The sequence below is a fragment of the Vulpes vulpes genome, chromosome 11, assembly GCF_048418805.1.
Source record: "Vulpes vulpes isolate BD-2025 chromosome 11, VulVul3, whole genome shotgun sequence".
In the NCBI taxonomy this organism is placed as follows: domain Eukaryota; kingdom Metazoa; phylum Chordata; class Mammalia; order Carnivora; family Canidae; genus Vulpes; species Vulpes vulpes.
Window position 1 is genome coordinate 7,100,471 of NC_132790.1, and position 17,872 is coordinate 7,118,342.

Consider the following 17,872-nt stretch of genomic DNA (forward strand, 5'->3'; position numbering starts at 1 on the left):
GCCACGACAGCTAGCTGCACTTGGCCAGGACTGCAAATGAAACGCTGTCCTGACTTTGCCAGCAGACCACCTGGTGACCCCATGAGGGGCTAAGTTTCCAAAAGAAACTTTACATTAAAAAGCAAGATGTTAAAAAATAATAATAAAAAAAATAAAAAATAAATAAAAATAAAAAAATAAAAATAAAAAGCAAGATGTTCCCACCAAGGATGCCAGCTTCAAAGGAGGAGCTCGATAGAGCCCTCTGGCCCGACCCCTCTTCCTCTGGGCGTTTGTCCTATATTCCAAGCGATATCCTGCATTTCTTCTTAGCTTAGAACATGCTGCTATCTTTTTTTGGTGCTGCCATACAAACAGATAGTCTAAACTGGCATTTTTCACCTTCCTGGGGTTTGCTATGGAGACCTTAACTATCTTGGGGAGGCCTTAGTCTGGGGATGGTCCTGGCACTTCCAGGCACAGAGGAGTCATTAGCATCTTGAACTCAGAAGGGTGAGCTTGTGTGACCGGCAGTGCGCACACACGGGCTTTGCGAGATCACCCAGTGAGACCCCACCAAGCACAAGCACCTCCACATAAGGGGCAAAATGGCATCGGCTGTCTCACCTTCCTATTGTTCTTGATAACAGCCCCACAAATTGTGGGATGCAGGTGTCTATGGTGATGAGAGGACCGACTAAACTGTAAGGAAACTAGAAGTTTATTCCCGGGAGAAGCTGGGACGGCACTCTCGCCTCAGACTTCTACCATGTTAATAAGGTGTCCTAAGGATCTTATGAGCCTGGCGATCTCGTTTCTCATTACAGTATCTGGGGACCACTCCTCACTCAAGCTACACAGGGACTGCCACCAGCAAGACCAGGAGATAATTTCACACCTGCAAAGCAGCCTTCCTCCTCCCTGATCTGGCCCTGCCCCCAGATCTTAACTGTACACAAGCCAGACCATACCCAAGGCCCCGTCCTAGGAGTTTCTGAAACAAAAAGAGGTTTCTGGGTTTCACCATCAGCCACCTTTTGCTTCTCAAATAAATTCAGTTCACAGAGGTCCAGAGGCAAGTTTGGAAATAAAGGTACAGCTCTCTTATGGCTCCTAAATCACTGCAATTAAACCCTTTTGTTATCTTGGTAAATATGGAAAACCTACTCGCCACGGATGCCTTATGCCACTCAGCTCTCCTTGGCAGCCCGTGTGGCGCTCCCCTTACCGTACACGTAGGAGATCCCCACGAGCTCAAAAATGGCAATGATGACGAGGGCGTAGGATGCGGCGTACGTGTCCACAAGCTGAAACATGTAAATTCCGCCCTGGTAGGAGAGAGAAACAACACCAGTGGGCATGGGTCCAGGCTCTTCCCGCTGTGAACCGCCAATCCTTCCATGCTGGGGAAAGTCAGGGGCAAGCAAAGAGTCAAAGGATCTCCCCTCCTCTTCACAGTAGTAACCTACACCTGGTCCAGTATGCAGGCTGGAGGCCTGGCCATGTTAGCAAATCAGGCCCTCAAGAGACTCTGAGTTGATCAATAGAACAAGCACAGAAAAGTGATCTAACATCTCACCCTTAAAAGGCAAAGGTCAACATCTGAGGATGTGTAGGTAAAAGCAGGCAGAGGGCTTCATTTCTGCCTTAAGCAATAGACCATCATTTCTACCCATAAGTCTGCATTGACTCACCTTCACATGACCTTTAGGTGTCGCTGAGCATTCCTCACACATCCCCCTGCATCTTTACTTCGCTATTTATGTCTCTCTACAACAGATGAGGCTTAGAGACCCTCTTATTCCACTTCATCATTTCACGGATGGAGAAACTAAGGTCCGCAGTGGTGCCTTGCTCAAGGTCACAGAGAGAGCAAAAGCAATATAGATGCTGAGGGACCTAACACTCAATTTACCAAGACACTCAGGACTTAGAAGGAAACCCATAGCTGTTAGACTCCCATGTCGAACGAGTAATCAACTGGGAATTTCTCTGGCCAGTAAATTTGGATCGTCGTGTCATATTTTCCTAAAGGAGGACACACCTGCCTTGTTGGCTCAAGAAAGCTACATCTCAATTATGAAGATGCTACAAGTAACACCAGCAGCCAAGGCGACATGTTTCCATCTGTGCACAGAATCCCTAATGGCCTGGTGCGGGCTACACAGAAATGGCAGAGGACTGGCTACCGTTATGAGTCTGAGAGCGGAGGGTGAAAGGACAGATGAGCCTTCGGGCCCCCGCAGGACCCGTCCCCAAGCCTGTGGCCAGTCGGGCTGCTCACCTGAGTGATCATTGGGAAGCCCATGATGAAGAAACAAATACAGCAGCCCAGAGTGAAGACCGGCTTGTGTGTGCGCAGGTACTTGGGGAACTCGTCCGAGATGGAGGTCACGATGGTCTCGATGGTGGCAAACTGGAACAGGGCCAGGAAAGGAGCCGCTGAGACAAGCCACCCAACCCCAAAGCTTCCCCAAGCCCTTTGTGTTTCCCACAAGGGAAAGCTGTAAGTGTATTAGATTTGGTTCTTAGGCCCACATTCCCCTGATGGCTCTAAAGGGCTTTGTTGGGGTCCAACCCACAAGGCCAGCAATGGGGATCCAAGAGGATGGACGTGAGCTTGAGAAGCTGCCCCTCCAGCCCCCAGAGCCTGCACTCACACTCATCCATCAGGACATTCCAAGCTTCATTTTGTATTCATGAGATGTAAATTCCTTTCCTCCCGTTTACCTCGAATTTGATCTTCTGCTTGAGGAAAAACCCTGTCTGCACCCAACCACTAAACTCCGAGTGCCTGTCAGCAGGATTTGTGGCAGTCTCGGTCCCCCGGGCAATCTTCCTAAAATCGACCTCATATTTTTGTCCCTGATCCAGCCCCACAGAATCTGCATCGGCAAAACGACACCAAAGCAGGAAGTACATACACGGACACCTGCACGGGGGTGGAGGGAGGGAGACAGGACGGCTTCTTTGCACCATCCCATGGATCACCCACAAATACAAAGCTATCCTGAGCCCTGGGCAGGCACCTCAGCATCCTATATCCCTCTGGAAGCATTCGGGGACCCCCGAGCCCACCCCTGCCACAGGCTGGAGGCAGGGCCCAGGAGAGAGGGTCTTCAGGAGGAGCCGCAGGCAGGCATCGTCAGAAGAAGGGAAGGGGCTCACCATGGTGTCAAGTCCAAGAGTGAGGAGCATCAGGAAAAAGATGATGGCCCAGAATGGAGAGAGGGGCAGCCTGGTTAGGGCTTCTGGGTAAACCACAAATGCAATGCCTGGTCCTGAAAGGAACAAGACAGATGATTGCAGCCGGGCCCAGCTCCAGGCCCCCTCTTCCTGGAAGCCCACAGGGGCCTCTCCACAGACATATTATGTGCTGCTTCCACCGGTGGTTATTTTCCCTCATCTCCTTCCATTCCCCAGGTAGACCCCAAGTTCCTTGGAGGGAAGGATCAGGGGAATCAGGTCCACACCTCAGGGACCTCAGAGGGGAGACAAAACTAGTGCCAAAGCAGAGATTCAGTCCAAGGCCAGGCTGTGTCCCATGCATATAGCACAAAACCCCTCACCTTTGTGTTGATGAGTTGGGGGCGCATATAATCATTACCCTGTAGAATGGTGATTCTCATCCAAGGGTGAGTTTAGGCCTCCACCCCTACCCAGGGGACAGTGGGCAATATCCAGAGATATTTTTGACTCTCATTACTGGGGTTGGAGGTGGGGAGGCAAGTGATGACTGACACCTGGTGGGCAGAGGCCAGGGGTGCAATGCCCAGGACTGTCCCCATGAAAAAGAATTATCCAGCCCAAAGGTCAAGAGTACCGAGAACTCCAGCTCCACAGGTTAGACCACACCCAGATTGACATCATTTCCTCCCTATTCAGCCCTCCAGGAAAAGCCTTTTGCAAAAATCATGAATCCATCTACCGGCTTAATTAGCTTGCCCTACAAAGGCTTGTTAAAGATGGGGCTAAGGATCGGCGGGTAATCAGTTGGGGAGAGGGGGCTGCGAGGCCCGTGGAAAGGTTGAGAGAGTCCGACGCTAAGGGGCAGACAGATCCAGGTCCAAATGCAGACTCCATGACCAACGGCTATGCAACCCTAGTCAAGTTATCTCATCTCTATAGGCCTTAATTTTGCCCATCTGTAAAATGGGACTAGCAATAGTGCCTCACGGGGGGTTACGAGGAACAAACAAGAGACCACGGGCAGAGCGACGAGACCACCGTCTCACACGTCACCAGCCCTCACGGAATATTCACTGTTACTACGAGCGGACAACGAACTTGGAAATGAGCAGCTCTGAGTCAGACGTGTCCGCAAGGACGGCAAGTGGTCTTGGCAGAGGGTGTGTGAGCGGCTGTTCCTCTGCCCTCATAAAGCCTGCCCGCCGCTCCCCTCTGCCTCACAGCCTCACCGGGAAGACTACTGTGACCCACGGTGGCTAAAGACCCAGCAGTCACACATTTCCTCGTAAACAGAAAAGGAAATGACAATGGGCAGAGACAGGCCAAAGCCGGGCTCATCCGCAGCCAGCGCACGTCTGGAAACCAGCTCCTGCAGCACCTGGAGCTTTTATGACTCAAGCATAACAGCACTTTTTTAAACTGGAATTTATCAGGTTGTTAGTTCTGAAGGCTGCCGAGGGCCTTGGGGTATTTAAAATATAAAGCCTTGAACGCCTGAGATGGCCCCACTTTATGCGCGGATTGAACAGACGGTACCGCCGGCCTCTGAAGGCTCCCCACGTGAACCCGGAAAGTCTGCATTAAACTACGGTTCAAAACAGGTCTCCAGTGCAGAACACCGAGGAATCCAGTTCGGGGCTCGGGCGACAGCTGGGCCCATAAAGCGGACAGGAGGGTCTTGAAACGGCCACTACCTGCGGACCCCATTGATTGCTTTACCAGGATCGGGCCCTGCGGGCTTCACTGCCTTTGCAGGGCGCAGGGAATGATTTCAGAATATTCAGTCTGCTTCCGTTCCATCTGCCTCCCTGAAGTACGGGGGTGAAGGCATCGTTTCCAGCAAACTCAGTCCATCTAAGACGGCTGGGCAGTGGACTTTTAAAATTTTTATATTTTTATTTGACTTTGTACAGTTCAGTTTCGTTCCTTAACTGGAAAAGTGGATTGAGCAGGTGCCCGCAGAGCTTTCCCCAGAGGAGGCCCATATGTCCCATAGAGGCCCAGTCCCGTTGGCCTCCTCTCCCGCCGGGAGGCAGCGTGAGGATCGCCCGGGGGCTGGAGGGCAGGCTCCAAGCCTCTGCAGTGGGGACAGTGGGACCTACCCTCATGGTGCTTCTGGGAGAACAGAACGTATCGATGCAAATAAAGGGCTCAGAACAAAAGTGAGAACTCAGGGATCAGAGACTAACACGCTTCCCACGAGAGGTTCGGCTACACCAGCAATTTGGACAGAGGTCTCTGCGGTCCTTGACCCCTGGTCACACCCGGGGCTCTGGCCAACGCAGGCCGTCACGGTCCCCACACAGTGCGCCAGGTCACTCTGCCGTGAAGCCTCTCACAAATGGGAAAGCTCTCAGAGGATACGCTGCCTGGACCCCTGCGCTTTGGGGAGGAAGGCCTGGCATCCAGGTGACAGACGGCGGACGGTCGGTCGACCCCTTTCGAGAGTGCTCGTGTTCACCAGCAGCGTCTCTGAACCACTGGGGACCTGGGCCTGGCCTGGGAACTCCCAAGCCAACACGCTCATCTGTGTGCACCTACTGTGGTCTAACCCAGGCTTCCTGACGGTCGATGAGCATTTCTGCTGCCCCCAGAGCTTCCCATTGGATTCGGATTCGGACCATGAGTCTCGGCTGCACAGGCAGCAAGGCAGGCGGTCGGAAGGGGACCCTGAGGGCTGACTTCCCCGAAAGGTGCTTCTCTGGGGCAGATGACTGAGCAGAGTGTGCCCCCTTCCCCACGCTCATGGCAAAAGCGGAGGGCAGCCTGGCGTCCCCACCAATCCCATCCTCACCCCCCCTAAAACTGCCCGAGAGCTGGAGTAATGACTGATAAGAATGCCTCGGGGGGGGGGGGCTGGTAAACGAAATAGAACAGCGCTGGGTCCTTCCAGAGACCCTGTCTTGGACTAAGGACCGAAACACAGTCACTAATGCTGGATCAGCAAACACCGTACAGAATGTCTGCGAGCCAGCGCTGCCCAGCTAGGAGGAGGGGGCGCTGACCGCAGGCGCCCCCAAATCTCCATCCCGAGAAAATCAGGCGTCCTGCAAATAGCATTGAAGAATGCAGGGAAACTCAGAGGAATGGGGATAGCTGCCCCCACGGGGAACGAGGCCCCCCGTCCCCGTGCCGGTGACCCCCACATCGCCAGACACTAACACAACGTTAGTACCTGTAAGCAGCAGTCTTCTCGCTGTTTAAATCAGAGGAAGTGAAAAGAATCTGGAAAGGGGACGTTGCAGAAAGAAACACAGGCGAGTCTTTGTCTTGCTTTGTAAACGAAAAACAAAATTCTGTCTGGGTTTTAGCAAAGTGTGACACCCCCCCCCCCCCGCAAGCCCCTTTCCCGGGGCAGGGAGGGGGAGCTCAGAAGACTTAATTCCACGCAAGCCCGCAGCACAGCCACTACTAGTGCACCCTGAGCTCGGGAAGGTCACCGACATCGCAAGCACATCAGATCTGCTGGGAAGGACCTCCCTGCTGTAGCTGTGCAGCCTGCCCGGGGGAGGCAAGGACAGCTGGGGTGGCCGAGGCACCCCTGAAGAGGAGGCCTTTTCTCCCCGCCCCGGCCCCCCTTGCTCCCCAGGGAGCTGAGCATTCACAGCCAGGCAGGGGCGTCCACTCAGCAGCTCCAATTTAATGCCCTGCTGCAGAAGCAAACCTCCCTGGGGGTTTAACACTCTTTCCAGGGAGAGGTAATTACCCCCCTGGAACATGCCAGCTCTTAACTCTTTGAGGCCCGCTGTGCACCAGCAGCACCCCTGAAGCCATAATTAATTATCCCTGGGGAGCCAGCAGAGAGCCAGCAGCCCACCAAGAAGGTGACATTTCTAGGACTTCCTTCCCTCGGGTGCTGGCATCCGAGCCACGATCTGAGCATTGCAGTGAGCTCCGTAAGTGAAGGTAACGGCACAGAGAAGCTGCTCACAGGGACACACCGTGGACTGTCAGGTGCCCACAGTCCATGGCACGGTCCCGACCCTGAGGCATCCCACAAACCCCTCATTAGAGAAGGATCATAATAACAGGCAAGAGCCACAATGAAATCCGTCAACCATGGAAACCTTGCAGATGCCCAAATCCTTCTGGAGTCAGGCTGGGTGGAAGTAAAACAAGACATAAGAATATTAAACCCGACCTACAAAATGCTGTGCTAGAAATGCAGACTGAGATAAAAACGAAAGCTCTCTGTAAACTCGGAAGCACCACACAAATGTTAGCCGTTAGTATCGGGAACCCTCGGGGATGTCTGGTGGCTCAGTGGTTGAGCGTCTGCCTTCGGCTCGGGGTGTGATCCTGGGGTTCCCTGGGGGGTGTGCCCCCATCGGGTTCCCCACAGGGAGCCTGCTTCTCCCTCTGCCTGTGTCTCTGCCTCTCTCTGTGTGTGTCTCTCATGAATAAATAAATAAAATCCTAAATATACATATATATATACTCAACACACGAATGTTCCATATAGAAGTATATGGAAGCCTTGGATAGGAAGTGAACATTTATTCTACTTCCTTCCCACCACCACCAGCCAACCTTTCCACCCACTGGGGGAAAAAAAGATGCAGGTCTGCACTGCTACCTAAGCAGGAGGCCCGAGAGCACGCAGAAAAAGCCTTGTCAGGAAAAGGCTGCTCTGAAGTCAGTGCTCCTGTTGAGCGTGAGCTCTGGGTTTGTCCTGAGCTCTGTGCAAGGAAGGCCACCCTGCAGCAGGCTGTGCCCACACCAGCTCCAGGGGCACCAGGCTGCCTGAAGACGACTCTATCTGTCCCCAACAGGCGGAACAGGTGTAGATCTGACTTATTCGGGCTGGAGCTGAAGTAAGAGAGGAAAGAGAAGACAAGGCAGGGGAGAGGGCCACAGGACTGGGCTCTTATGGCCTCCCTCCTGGTGAGGACCCGGCAGCTCTAGCCCTGCCTGAGCTTCCAGCTCAAGCTCGTCCGAGCCTCCCCACACAGGGGGCCTGGGCTGTCCCACCACCCCTCCGATTCCGGAAGGCCAGCTTCCCAAGATGGCATAGGTCAGGAGCCTGTGAGGTGACCGTACCTTGGTCTGCCACGTTCTCAATGTTGACTTTGCGTTCGTTGGCCATGAAGCCAATCACCGAGAAGATGACAAAACCGGCAAAGATGCTCGTGGCACTGTTGGTGCAGGTTACAATTAGGGTGTCCCTGGGGAGGAAGAGACAAGAGTAGGCCATTAGGTGTGCTCTGTGAGCAGGAAGGGACAGGGGGTAGGACGCATAAAGTGGCCCGTGTGTGGTTTGCACATGTGTATGTGCGTACGCGTCCATTTCTAAACATGTTTTCACAATAGGCTGGAGAGTCCTGACCAAAAGGCTCCAAAACATTTCTCCTGACCGCCCTGTTCCAGGCCCCTGGGTCAGAGCTCTAGCTCCACGAGCTCTCCAGCCAGGGCTCCGCTCTCCCAAGTGGCAGAGGCAAGACTGTCCAGCAGAGCAGGAAGGGATGGGATGGGGCCTTTCAAGGACTCCAGCCCGAACCATGTATCAGAGAAGAGAAGGCAGTAGGACCGTGAAATGCCACCCAGGCTTGAGGACAGGAGCACACGAAGCGCAGGGGGGTGAGGCAGGTGAGACGGGCCCTCTACTGGTAATACGGTCCCCAGGCTGCGCCCAGCCAGCCTAGACTCAGGAGACAGGTCAAGCCACGTGGAGCCTCCGAGACAATTCAAATCCTGACCCTCCTACCGGATGGCGGTAGGACCTTCTCTCCACTGCCATTTTAAGTGGTGGCAATGACCCCACCTTCCTCACAGGTTGTCAGAATAGGACCAGACGATGCCTGCCCAGTGCAGTGCTCAGCAAACAGCCCACCTTGTCTGGGCCTTGAGTTTACTGATGAGGACACTGAGGCACCGGGAGGAAGAAATGGGTTCACTAATGGGTCAGGATTTGAATCCAGACTCCCTGCCTCAGCCCCGTGCTCCTTCTGCCAAACCGCAGAGGCTGCACCCCTTCTACCAAAGTGCAGAGCCCTAAGCGCACTGCCCTTGGACAGTGTTCGGGCCGGTTCTCGGGTCATAAATTAATAAGCAGCTGTGACCAAAGAAGTTCACACGCCCTAGCTGGCACTCCAGCTGCTACGGGCTCCACCGTGTGCTCCCGGACTCTATCCGTGTTGAACTCTAACCCCCAGTTCTTCAGAATACAACTGTATTTGGAAACAGGGTCTCTCTACAGGGAATTCAGTTAAAAGGAAGTTGTCAGGACCTGATCCAACATGACTGGTGCCCTCACAAGAAGAGGAGATTAGGACATAGATACATACACAGAGGGAGGACCACGTGGAGACGTGGGGAGGTGACGGCCCTAAATATCAAAGAGGGAAGCCTCAGAAGAAATCAACCCTGCCAGCACCCCGATCTTGGCCATCCAGCCTCCAGGACCGTGAGAAAGTTAATTCCCGTTGTGTAGGCCCCACGCTCTGCGGTCTTTGTTACAGCAGCGCTCGCAAGCTAATACGCGGGCTCCTTCCAACCTGACCCCAGCTGCGCCCAGGCCGCTTGCCTTCCAGCCTCCTGCGCACACACAGCTTCCGCTCCGGTCCCCGGACCTGCTCCCACCCCACATCCCCATCACTTTCCCACTCGGGCCCACCTCTCACCGTTCCTGCCCCCTGGAGTACACTCCCACCTGCCCTGCACCTGCTGGAATCTGGCCCCGTAGACATCTCACCCTTATGGAGCCACCCCAGCCACTCAGGTCACAGCTTAACTATAATCTAGTCCTCTTGGCTCACAAAATAGCTCGTGCATTGTTAGAAAATAATAATAATAATAATAATAATATAATAATAATGGCACCTGCCGTTTATTGAGTACCTATTATGTGTGAAACGCTGCTGTGTGATCTGCGCGTACATCAGCTTTTATCTCTCTAGAAAACATTATTATAGGCATTTTATAGATGAGAGGAAAGAGGCTCAGAGAAGTATCATGCCCACGTCTTGAGTTCTAGTAAATGGTGAAGCCATAATTCAAATCCGAGTCCATCTGGCCCTGGGCATGCTTGCTTCCTTCCCTTGTCTCTTTCTCTCTCTTCCTTCTTCCTTCCTACCTTCTCTCCCTCCCTCCCTTCCTCCTTCCCTCCTTCCTTCCCTTTCTATTTTAAATCAGCTCACCAGGAGAATGGACCTTATTTTCTCATTGTTCACCATACATGTGCTCAACTTTCAGGTGTCCCCTCCTCCGGGAGCTGTCCAGGCTCTCCCTAGTGGCGCTTGTTGGGGCTCTAGAGCCCCTGGTCTACTATCACGCCACCCAAATGTACCAGAATTTCCTGAGGATCCCACCGGGACATGTTGATTCCTGGGCCCGCCCCATCTCCAGACACTCGGATTAACAGATCCGGAAGGGAACTCAAATTTTGCATCGCTTTTTCAGCTTTGCTGAGGTGCACCAACAAATACAAATACAATTTGTCTTTAATATACTCAAGGCGTTGGGATCCCTGGGTGGCGCAGCGGTTTGGCGCCTGCCTTTGGCCCAGGGCGCGATCCTGGAGACCCGGGATCGAATCCCACATCAGGCTCCCGGTGCATGGAGCCTGCTTCTCCCTCTGCCTGTGTCTCTGCCTCTCTTTCTCTCTGTATGACTATCATAAATAAATAAAATAAAAAAAATTAAAAAAAAAATATACTCAAGGCGCACAAGCCGATGATGCGACGCACACAGGCACCGTGCAAGGCCCCCACATCACCTACTGACCCTCCCGTTAGTTAACACATCCATCAGCGGAGTCCCCTTCCCACCGCACCTTGCCGCCTTTCCTGCAGGGGTCTGTGGGAACACATCCGTCAAGGGACAGTGACCGTACTTGAGGGGCGACCCTCAGGCTGCGTCCACGGCTCCCAAATCCCAGGATGCAGCCAGCACCTCAGCAACCTCTGCAGGGCTCAGGTGCATCCCGTGAAGAGCCCCGCAGCCCACGGGTCCCAGAGAGCAGCGCAGGCGGGATCCAGGCTGCCAGGAGCCAGCGGCTCGGCCTTAGCAGGTGGCAACCTCCCGGCTGCCACCCCAGGGCCAGGTGCCGGCGTGGCCATGGGTGTCTGATGACTCAGCCCATTGCCCTGTCCCCAGATCCCCACCCCGCTCCCGAGCCCTGGGGTACCAAGTGCCTCCGCATACCTGTAGCAGTTGTTGTGGAATTTGTTGTAGGAAGAGAGAGTGATCAGGCCTCCCCATGCGGCGGACAGCGAGAAGAAAATCTGGGTGGCCGCATCCTTCCACACCTGGGAGGCCAAAGGGGAGAAGACCCAGGGTCACTGGAGGGGGCCGGCCCGGGCAGGGGAGGTCCCCCGCCCAGCGCCACATCACGTCCCCGGGAAAGGCCGTCAGGGGGCAGATGGCTTCAGCACCAACTTACTGGCTTGTGCTGGGAGCCCGGAAGGCAGGACATCACCCAGGAGATGGCAACTGCCTTCCAGCCAGGGGACAGGGGCTCCAACTCCCCGCTCCAGGCCTCTACGTCCTGTGCGGGGAACCGGGCGCCCGGGGGGAGCCCTGCCTCCACTGCCCACGCCCCCAGAACCACCGCCACGGCCCAGCACACTCACGGACACGAGACAAGTATCTGCTCAACCTGACATCCCCGCAGATGTCAGCTGCTATGAAAGATCGGAAGTTCTACTGCCCCTCCCCTTCGCCGTCCGCGTGTGCCACGCGCCGTGGATGTCACAGGGCACGGCCTTCTTGAACGTGGCTGACACGTCCCTTGCTTCCTGCATGGTTTCCCTTACTTGTCCTAAGGGGTTAGAGCTAGAGGCCGCTCAGGGGTTAGGCTAGAGATCTGTGTGATCCGTAGAGTAGATCCCCCATCAATGGGACGCCCCGGGGGTCTCAGCAGTTGGGCGTCTGCCTTCGGCTCAGGGATCCCGGGGTCCCCGGATCGAGTCCCACATCGGGCTCCCTGCATGGAGCCTGCTTCTCCCTCTGCCTGTGTCTCTGCCTCTCTCTCTCTTTCTCTGTGTCTCCAAAATAAATAAATAAAATCTTTAAAAAAATTTTTTTTAAAGTGACTACTTTAAAAAAAAAAAAGAACTTCCATCACTTTTATAGATTGAATCCAGATTTAAAATTGTGCTTATACAAATGATATCCCACGTTAGAAGGAAGAACTCATTCATCCCATTTAATACTTAGAATTTCTGATGCTGGCTACAGAGTTTCCAAAGCTACTGATTTTTCTGAATCACTATTAGATACTTCCCTTCCACTACAGAAAGTTGAGAAACATGGACATTTCCGGCTGTCTGCACAATTCAAAATGACAGATACCTTGCTATTATAAGTAAGAATCTATTTAGAACATGATTATTTTAATCCATATAATGTCAGCAAGTTTATCCATTCTTGATGGCCTTGCTTAAAAGCCACTTCCTCCAAAAACTCCCTAATACCTTCAGTCAAAATTATACTTCTCAATCTCAATTCTCATAGCATTTTATGCCAATTTGTGATATAGTTCTATTTTGTGAAAATGTTTGCACTGTTTTCGTGTATGTGTTTTCTATATCTATTCAATAAATTCTTGAGAGGAAAAAATAAAATAAAATAAAATTAAAATAAAATAAAATAAAATAAAATAAAATAAAATAAAATAAAATAAAATAAAATAATAAAATTGTGCTTATAATATGCACAGAGAAAGTTCCAGTGTGCGCTGGCCAGTCCCATTGTCCCACGCTCCTTAGTAACACAGCTGTGGATCTACGTAAAGGCACCCGTTCGGCCCACGAAAGGACCGTCTCCCAGCACCCAGCGGAGGTGCAGCGAGGACAGGATAACCAGAGGATTTAGTTTCTGACCAATGATGTGAAAATCAAGTGTCATGTGTGACTTCCGGGGTTTCTCCTTTCTCAAAGAGGGGGGGGGACCTGTTTCCACCTCTTTCCCCATCCCCCTGTGCCACCTGGAATGCTGATATGATGGCAGGAGTTCTGGCAACTGCGTGGAAGTGAGTCACTGAGGATGGAAAGACGGAAGCCTGGGACGCCGTGGACCACCCGGCCAGCACTGCGCTCTGCGCTACGTGGCCGCTTCTGTGCACACGAGGGGAATAAACTGTCCTGTCCACATTGTCATCATCTGGGGGCTGTTACATGCAGTTCAAGCCCAATCCAAGCTACGTATTCCTCACGTGCTCTGGAAAAGCAAGTTTTTCTTTACGGTGAGGAAATTCACTTATTAAATAATCCCCTCCTTTGGAGGTTTGGGGACTGGGGACTTTCAAGGAAGGCAAGCCTGAGCAGAATATGCAAAGCGCAAGTACAAGCATGTGCTGGCCCGTGTTGGGGGGACCAGGGGGCTGCAAACATGTCTCAGCCCTTTAAGTGATCACTGCTGTGGTTTGCCTGAGTGCTGCTACCGTCCACCCGGCAAAACTCAGATGAGTGGCGCGAAGGCGAGTGGCCCGGGGCTGTTAAGGGGACTGTGTCCTTCATCTCAGCCTGCACTGCGGGCCCGCATATAGGACAACCATGTGGGGCAAGCACCCCGGGGATCAGAGGACCCCCCCAGCTGCCCAGGTCTCATTAAAGACTCCCTGAGCACAGAATGGTCCGAGGTTATCGGGCCTTGCAAGGGGGCAGGGAACCTGACCCAGGGCGGGGCTCCTCCCCGCTTGCAAATGGAAGCATAAGCCCACCGTGGCATCCGTGAGCTTCTCCCACTTGGGTGTGATGAAGTACCAGATCCCAGCGCCGGCTCCGGGCAGGGTAACGCCGCGGATGAGGAGGATCACGAGCACGACGTACGGGAACGTGGCCGTGAAGTACACCACCTGGAAGCAGCATCGGGCAGAGTGAGTGCAACGACAGGCCTGCAGGCCCAAGGGGCATCCACGGAGGTGGAGGGTCGCCTGCCCACCCCCTCCCCGCCCCCCTGACACAAGCACCTCGTAGGGAGGGCATCAAGGCAGTTTCCCCCAATTCTTCCAGGGCTGGGGACACAGGGAAGGCACTGGGACCCAAGATCAGAAAGAGCCAGGAATAGAGTCGGGGGGGGGGGGGGTGCTCCGCTGCCGAGGTGCTGACTGCCCAGGGAAGGAAGCTGCGTGCCTCCCTCCGCCCTAACTCCGACCCCAGCCTCCGCTGGGGCTTTTGAGGACCCCAAATCCAGTAGAGACAAATCTTTTGGCTTAAGCTTTCCATCATGTTTATGCAGACACCCTAAGGGAGGCGGCCTGGCGAGGTGAGAAGAGCACGATCTTAGAAACACCTAAGTTCAAATGAAATCACACGTCCAGCAAGGGGTCGCTCTGAGACCGTGGACAAGCTACTAAGCGCTCTGATCTGCTTCTGCCTCTGCAAACTGGACACAATGACACCTTAAAAAAAAAAAAGGCTGTGTGGATTAATGAGCCACCAGTGTAGCCTGGTTTATGTAATAGGTGGTCACTGATGCGCAAAGATGAAGGGACTCGGGACCTAGAGACATTGTCTGCATAATGGGCCATGCCACTGCACCCAGGACACTCTGAAGTCCAGGGGGGCTGCTGTACTACTCAACTGGGAGTTTCCTAAAAGATTCATGGAGATGACATGTGAGCCAGATCTAGAGGCCAAGGACAGCTTGAGGGAGGTGGGGGGAGGTGGAAGGTGGAGGAGGAAAGCGGGCGAGGCAGGGGTGTGAGAGCAAAAGTCTGACGACCCACTATTACGATGGCATAGAGTGGAGGCTGAGAGTGATGGGGGGCCCTGGGAGCATGGGGGGGAGACCACACCGTGGGAGGCCTTGAATGCTGGTCAAAGGATGCTCCTGGATTCTGGATGCTGGATGCTCCTGGATTCCCTCCTGGAAGGGACCAGAGTCAAAAAAACATTTGGGAAGTAACATCAGCAGAACTTGGGGACTGTGGCTGGATGGGACTTATCTGTCAATCAAATGTCTGGGTAAAGGAAGAGCTAGGGATCAGGACCCCATTCTACGAGCCTGAGCTCAAATCCCAGCCCCCTCACTTATGAGCTGGGCCACTTGGGAAATGACTTAACTTCTCTGAGTCTCAGGGTCCACATCTGCAAACAGGCGACAACGACAGCATAGTCCTCACAGGGCTCTGGGAGGAGCACACTGGGACGATTCACACGAAATTCTACAGGCCTGGGGCACTGGCAACAGAAGCACCGCTCTAGTCTTGCCCGGGATTGGCCAGTTCTAAACGTAACAAGACTGACAACCCTCTGCTCACAAGCCAGATGAATCCCACAAAGTGCATCAAAAGACCCTGCAAGGGGCAGCCCAGGTGGCTCAGAGGTTTAGCACCACCTTCAGCCCAGGGCGCGATCCTGGAGACCCGGGATTGAGTCCCACGCGGGGATCCCTGCATGGAGCCTGCTTCTCCCTCTGCCTGTGTCTCTGCCTCTGCCTGTGTCTCTCACCAATAAATAAATAAAATTAAAAAGAAAAAAAAGACCCTGCAAGGATGAGGCTAGGCACTCGCCAAGCCCTCTCTGATCCTCGAGGTGGCCATATACAGCCACCTGGGCAAGCACATTTGGTTCTGAGCCGCCCATTCCCACATTCCCACCTGCAGTCTTCCCTCCTGGCCCACCTGGAACACCTGTCTGTACAGACTCCGGGGCCTGGCAGAGGGCTCCAGAACAGCAGTGAGTGGCAGGCCCTGGGTTTTCAGGGCACAAGGACCGATTCGGGGACTTGCAGAGGGGAGTGGAAGGAAGGCCAGGATTGAGTCTATGATGTAACTGTTAGGGTCACTTCATTAAACATTTGGGTTTATCAGTAAACACAACGCAGGCCCTCTGCAGCCCCCTACCCACCTGCCTCACCCTTGAAGTGAAACCCAAAGGCATCTGACATCTCAGGAGAAAATCATCACCCTAGGACCCCCCGGGCTGTCTTCTGGGCTATGGGATAGGGCTGGGGGGAGGAGGTGACCCTGACCAGTCTGACCTCCCCACCCCACCAAGACAGTAGGGCAGGTGACAACAGAGGAATATCCTGTTCAGTTCACCTCCTGGCCGTGGGGGCTGGTGGGAAGTGAGGACGGAAGGACACAAGGGAGAAGGGGTGACCTGGGCAGCAGGGGCCGGCAGGAGAAAGCCACCGGAATGGCACCGGCCTACCCGGCTGAGACACCTGTTCTCATCTGCCTACTGGAGACTCGGTTTGCCCACCACCATTTCTGAAGCTTCCTCTACGGATGAGCTGTGAGGAGCCCCGTTTTGCAGAAGAAGAAACTGAGGCTCCAATTAAGCATTTCACAAGGGGTTAAACATCTCACTCGAGGCCTCCCAGCTGGAGCCAAGACCCAAACCTAAAGCTCCCTAATTCCAAACCCTCTGTTCTGTCCCTGGAGGCCACTCTATGGGCCACGTGATCAGAAATGGGTGGGGGCAGAGCTGGGACAAGGGTGGAGCAAGTGAAGCACCTAGGGGGCGATTTTAGGGAGGCACTGACCGCACACTTGCAGGGGCCCTGACAGCGAGTGTCACCTTAAATTTCGCCACCCTAGGCACTCGCCTGCCGCACCCAGCTCCAGGCCCTGGCGTGGGGGATCATGCGCTCGCTTTGTAGATGGTGATCGTGATGAACTAAAAGGGCCCACGGTCTGGCTCCTAAATCCTGGGGATTTGGGACTCAAATGCAAGTCAGGTGTGCACGGAGGCTTCACGCACAGCTTGTGCTGGGGACCGGATGGGGGGGTTCAGAACGCGCTTGTTCCAGGATGTACTGTCAGAGGAACTGAACTCCAAGGTAAGGAGATCTGTTGGCAGGAGTGACAGCGCCCAGTTGATCTGAGCCCGCGGCCCGACACCTGGCTGCATCCTGCTCTCGGGGAGCTCTGAGCAGGCGGTGAGGCAAGGCCCCCGCAGCCGGTGCTAGCTAATGAGGTCGGCCTCGTGTTGTTGCCGGCGGAGCAGGCCCTGAGCTCACACAGGCCGCATTTGACCTTCAGGCAGCCCCCCCCCCCCCCCCCCCCCCCCCCCCCCCGCCCCGGGGCCCGGGATTTCTGATTTCTAGCTGCTCAGAGGGAGACCAAGTCTCTTAGGAAGCGACAGGCCATTCCTGTCTCCTAGGGCCCCGCACAAGAGGAACTGAGCTCATCTTGCTGCAGGAGAGGGGGGGATCTCTGTCGCTCAGAAACGGCAGGCTGAAGGCTTCAGTCATGAGGAGGAGGTCAGCCGTGCATTCACCTGGGCTTCCCAGCAGTGCTCCGTGACCAATGCCCGCACACCCCAGGGCAAGACAATGAATTGGGACTATTTCTGGTGGCATCCCTCATTAAAACAAAAAAAAATTGATCATTGATCCTTAATTGGCAGCTGTTCTCAATGAAGCAGAATGGTAAGTTAGCAGATCTAGAGGAAAAGCTTACCTGCTCAGGGCTCCTCAAGAGGTCCCATACTAGAAAGCCCGAGCACCAAGATTAAACCCTAAATCGATAGAAAGAACTAGGTGTAACACTGTCCTGAAAAATCCTGGACTGGGAGGCCTGGGTGGCTCCACGGTTTAGCACCTGCCTTCAGCCCAGGGTGTGATCCTGGAGCCCCGGGATCGAGTCTCACGTCGGGCTCCCTGCATGGAGCCTGCTTCTCCCCCTGCCTGTGTCTCTGCCTCTCTCTCTGTGTCTCTCATGAATAAATAAATAAAATCTTTTAAAAAAGAATCAAAAAATCCTGAACTAATGGGGGATCGCTGGGAGGCTCAGCGGTTTAGCCCCTGCTTTCAG

At 54.0% G+C, this 17,872-nt stretch overlaps 1 protein-coding gene across 2 annotated transcripts in view; it reads right to left on the reverse strand.

The window, feature by feature from the left end:
* Window positions 1–17,872, reverse strand: part of SLC6A5 (solute carrier family 6 member 5) — a 58,601-nt gene that overhangs the window by 16,335 nt on the left and 24,394 nt on the right. For both annotated transcript variants that reach the window (XM_072725394.1, XM_026018202.2), the window contains 6 exons: window positions 13,829–13,963; window positions 11,311–11,414; window positions 8,209–8,333; window positions 3,148–3,260; window positions 2,264–2,395; window positions 1,208–1,307 (listed from right to left, as the gene is read on the reverse strand). In XM_072725394.1, the coding sequence (XP_072581495.1) occupies window positions 1,208–1,307; window positions 2,264–2,395; window positions 3,148–3,260; window positions 8,209–8,333; window positions 11,311–11,414; window positions 13,829–13,963 (709 nt within the window). The remainder of the gene's footprint in view (window positions 1–1,207; window positions 1,308–2,263; window positions 2,396–3,147; window positions 3,261–8,208; window positions 8,334–11,310; window positions 11,415–13,828; window positions 13,964–17,872) is intronic.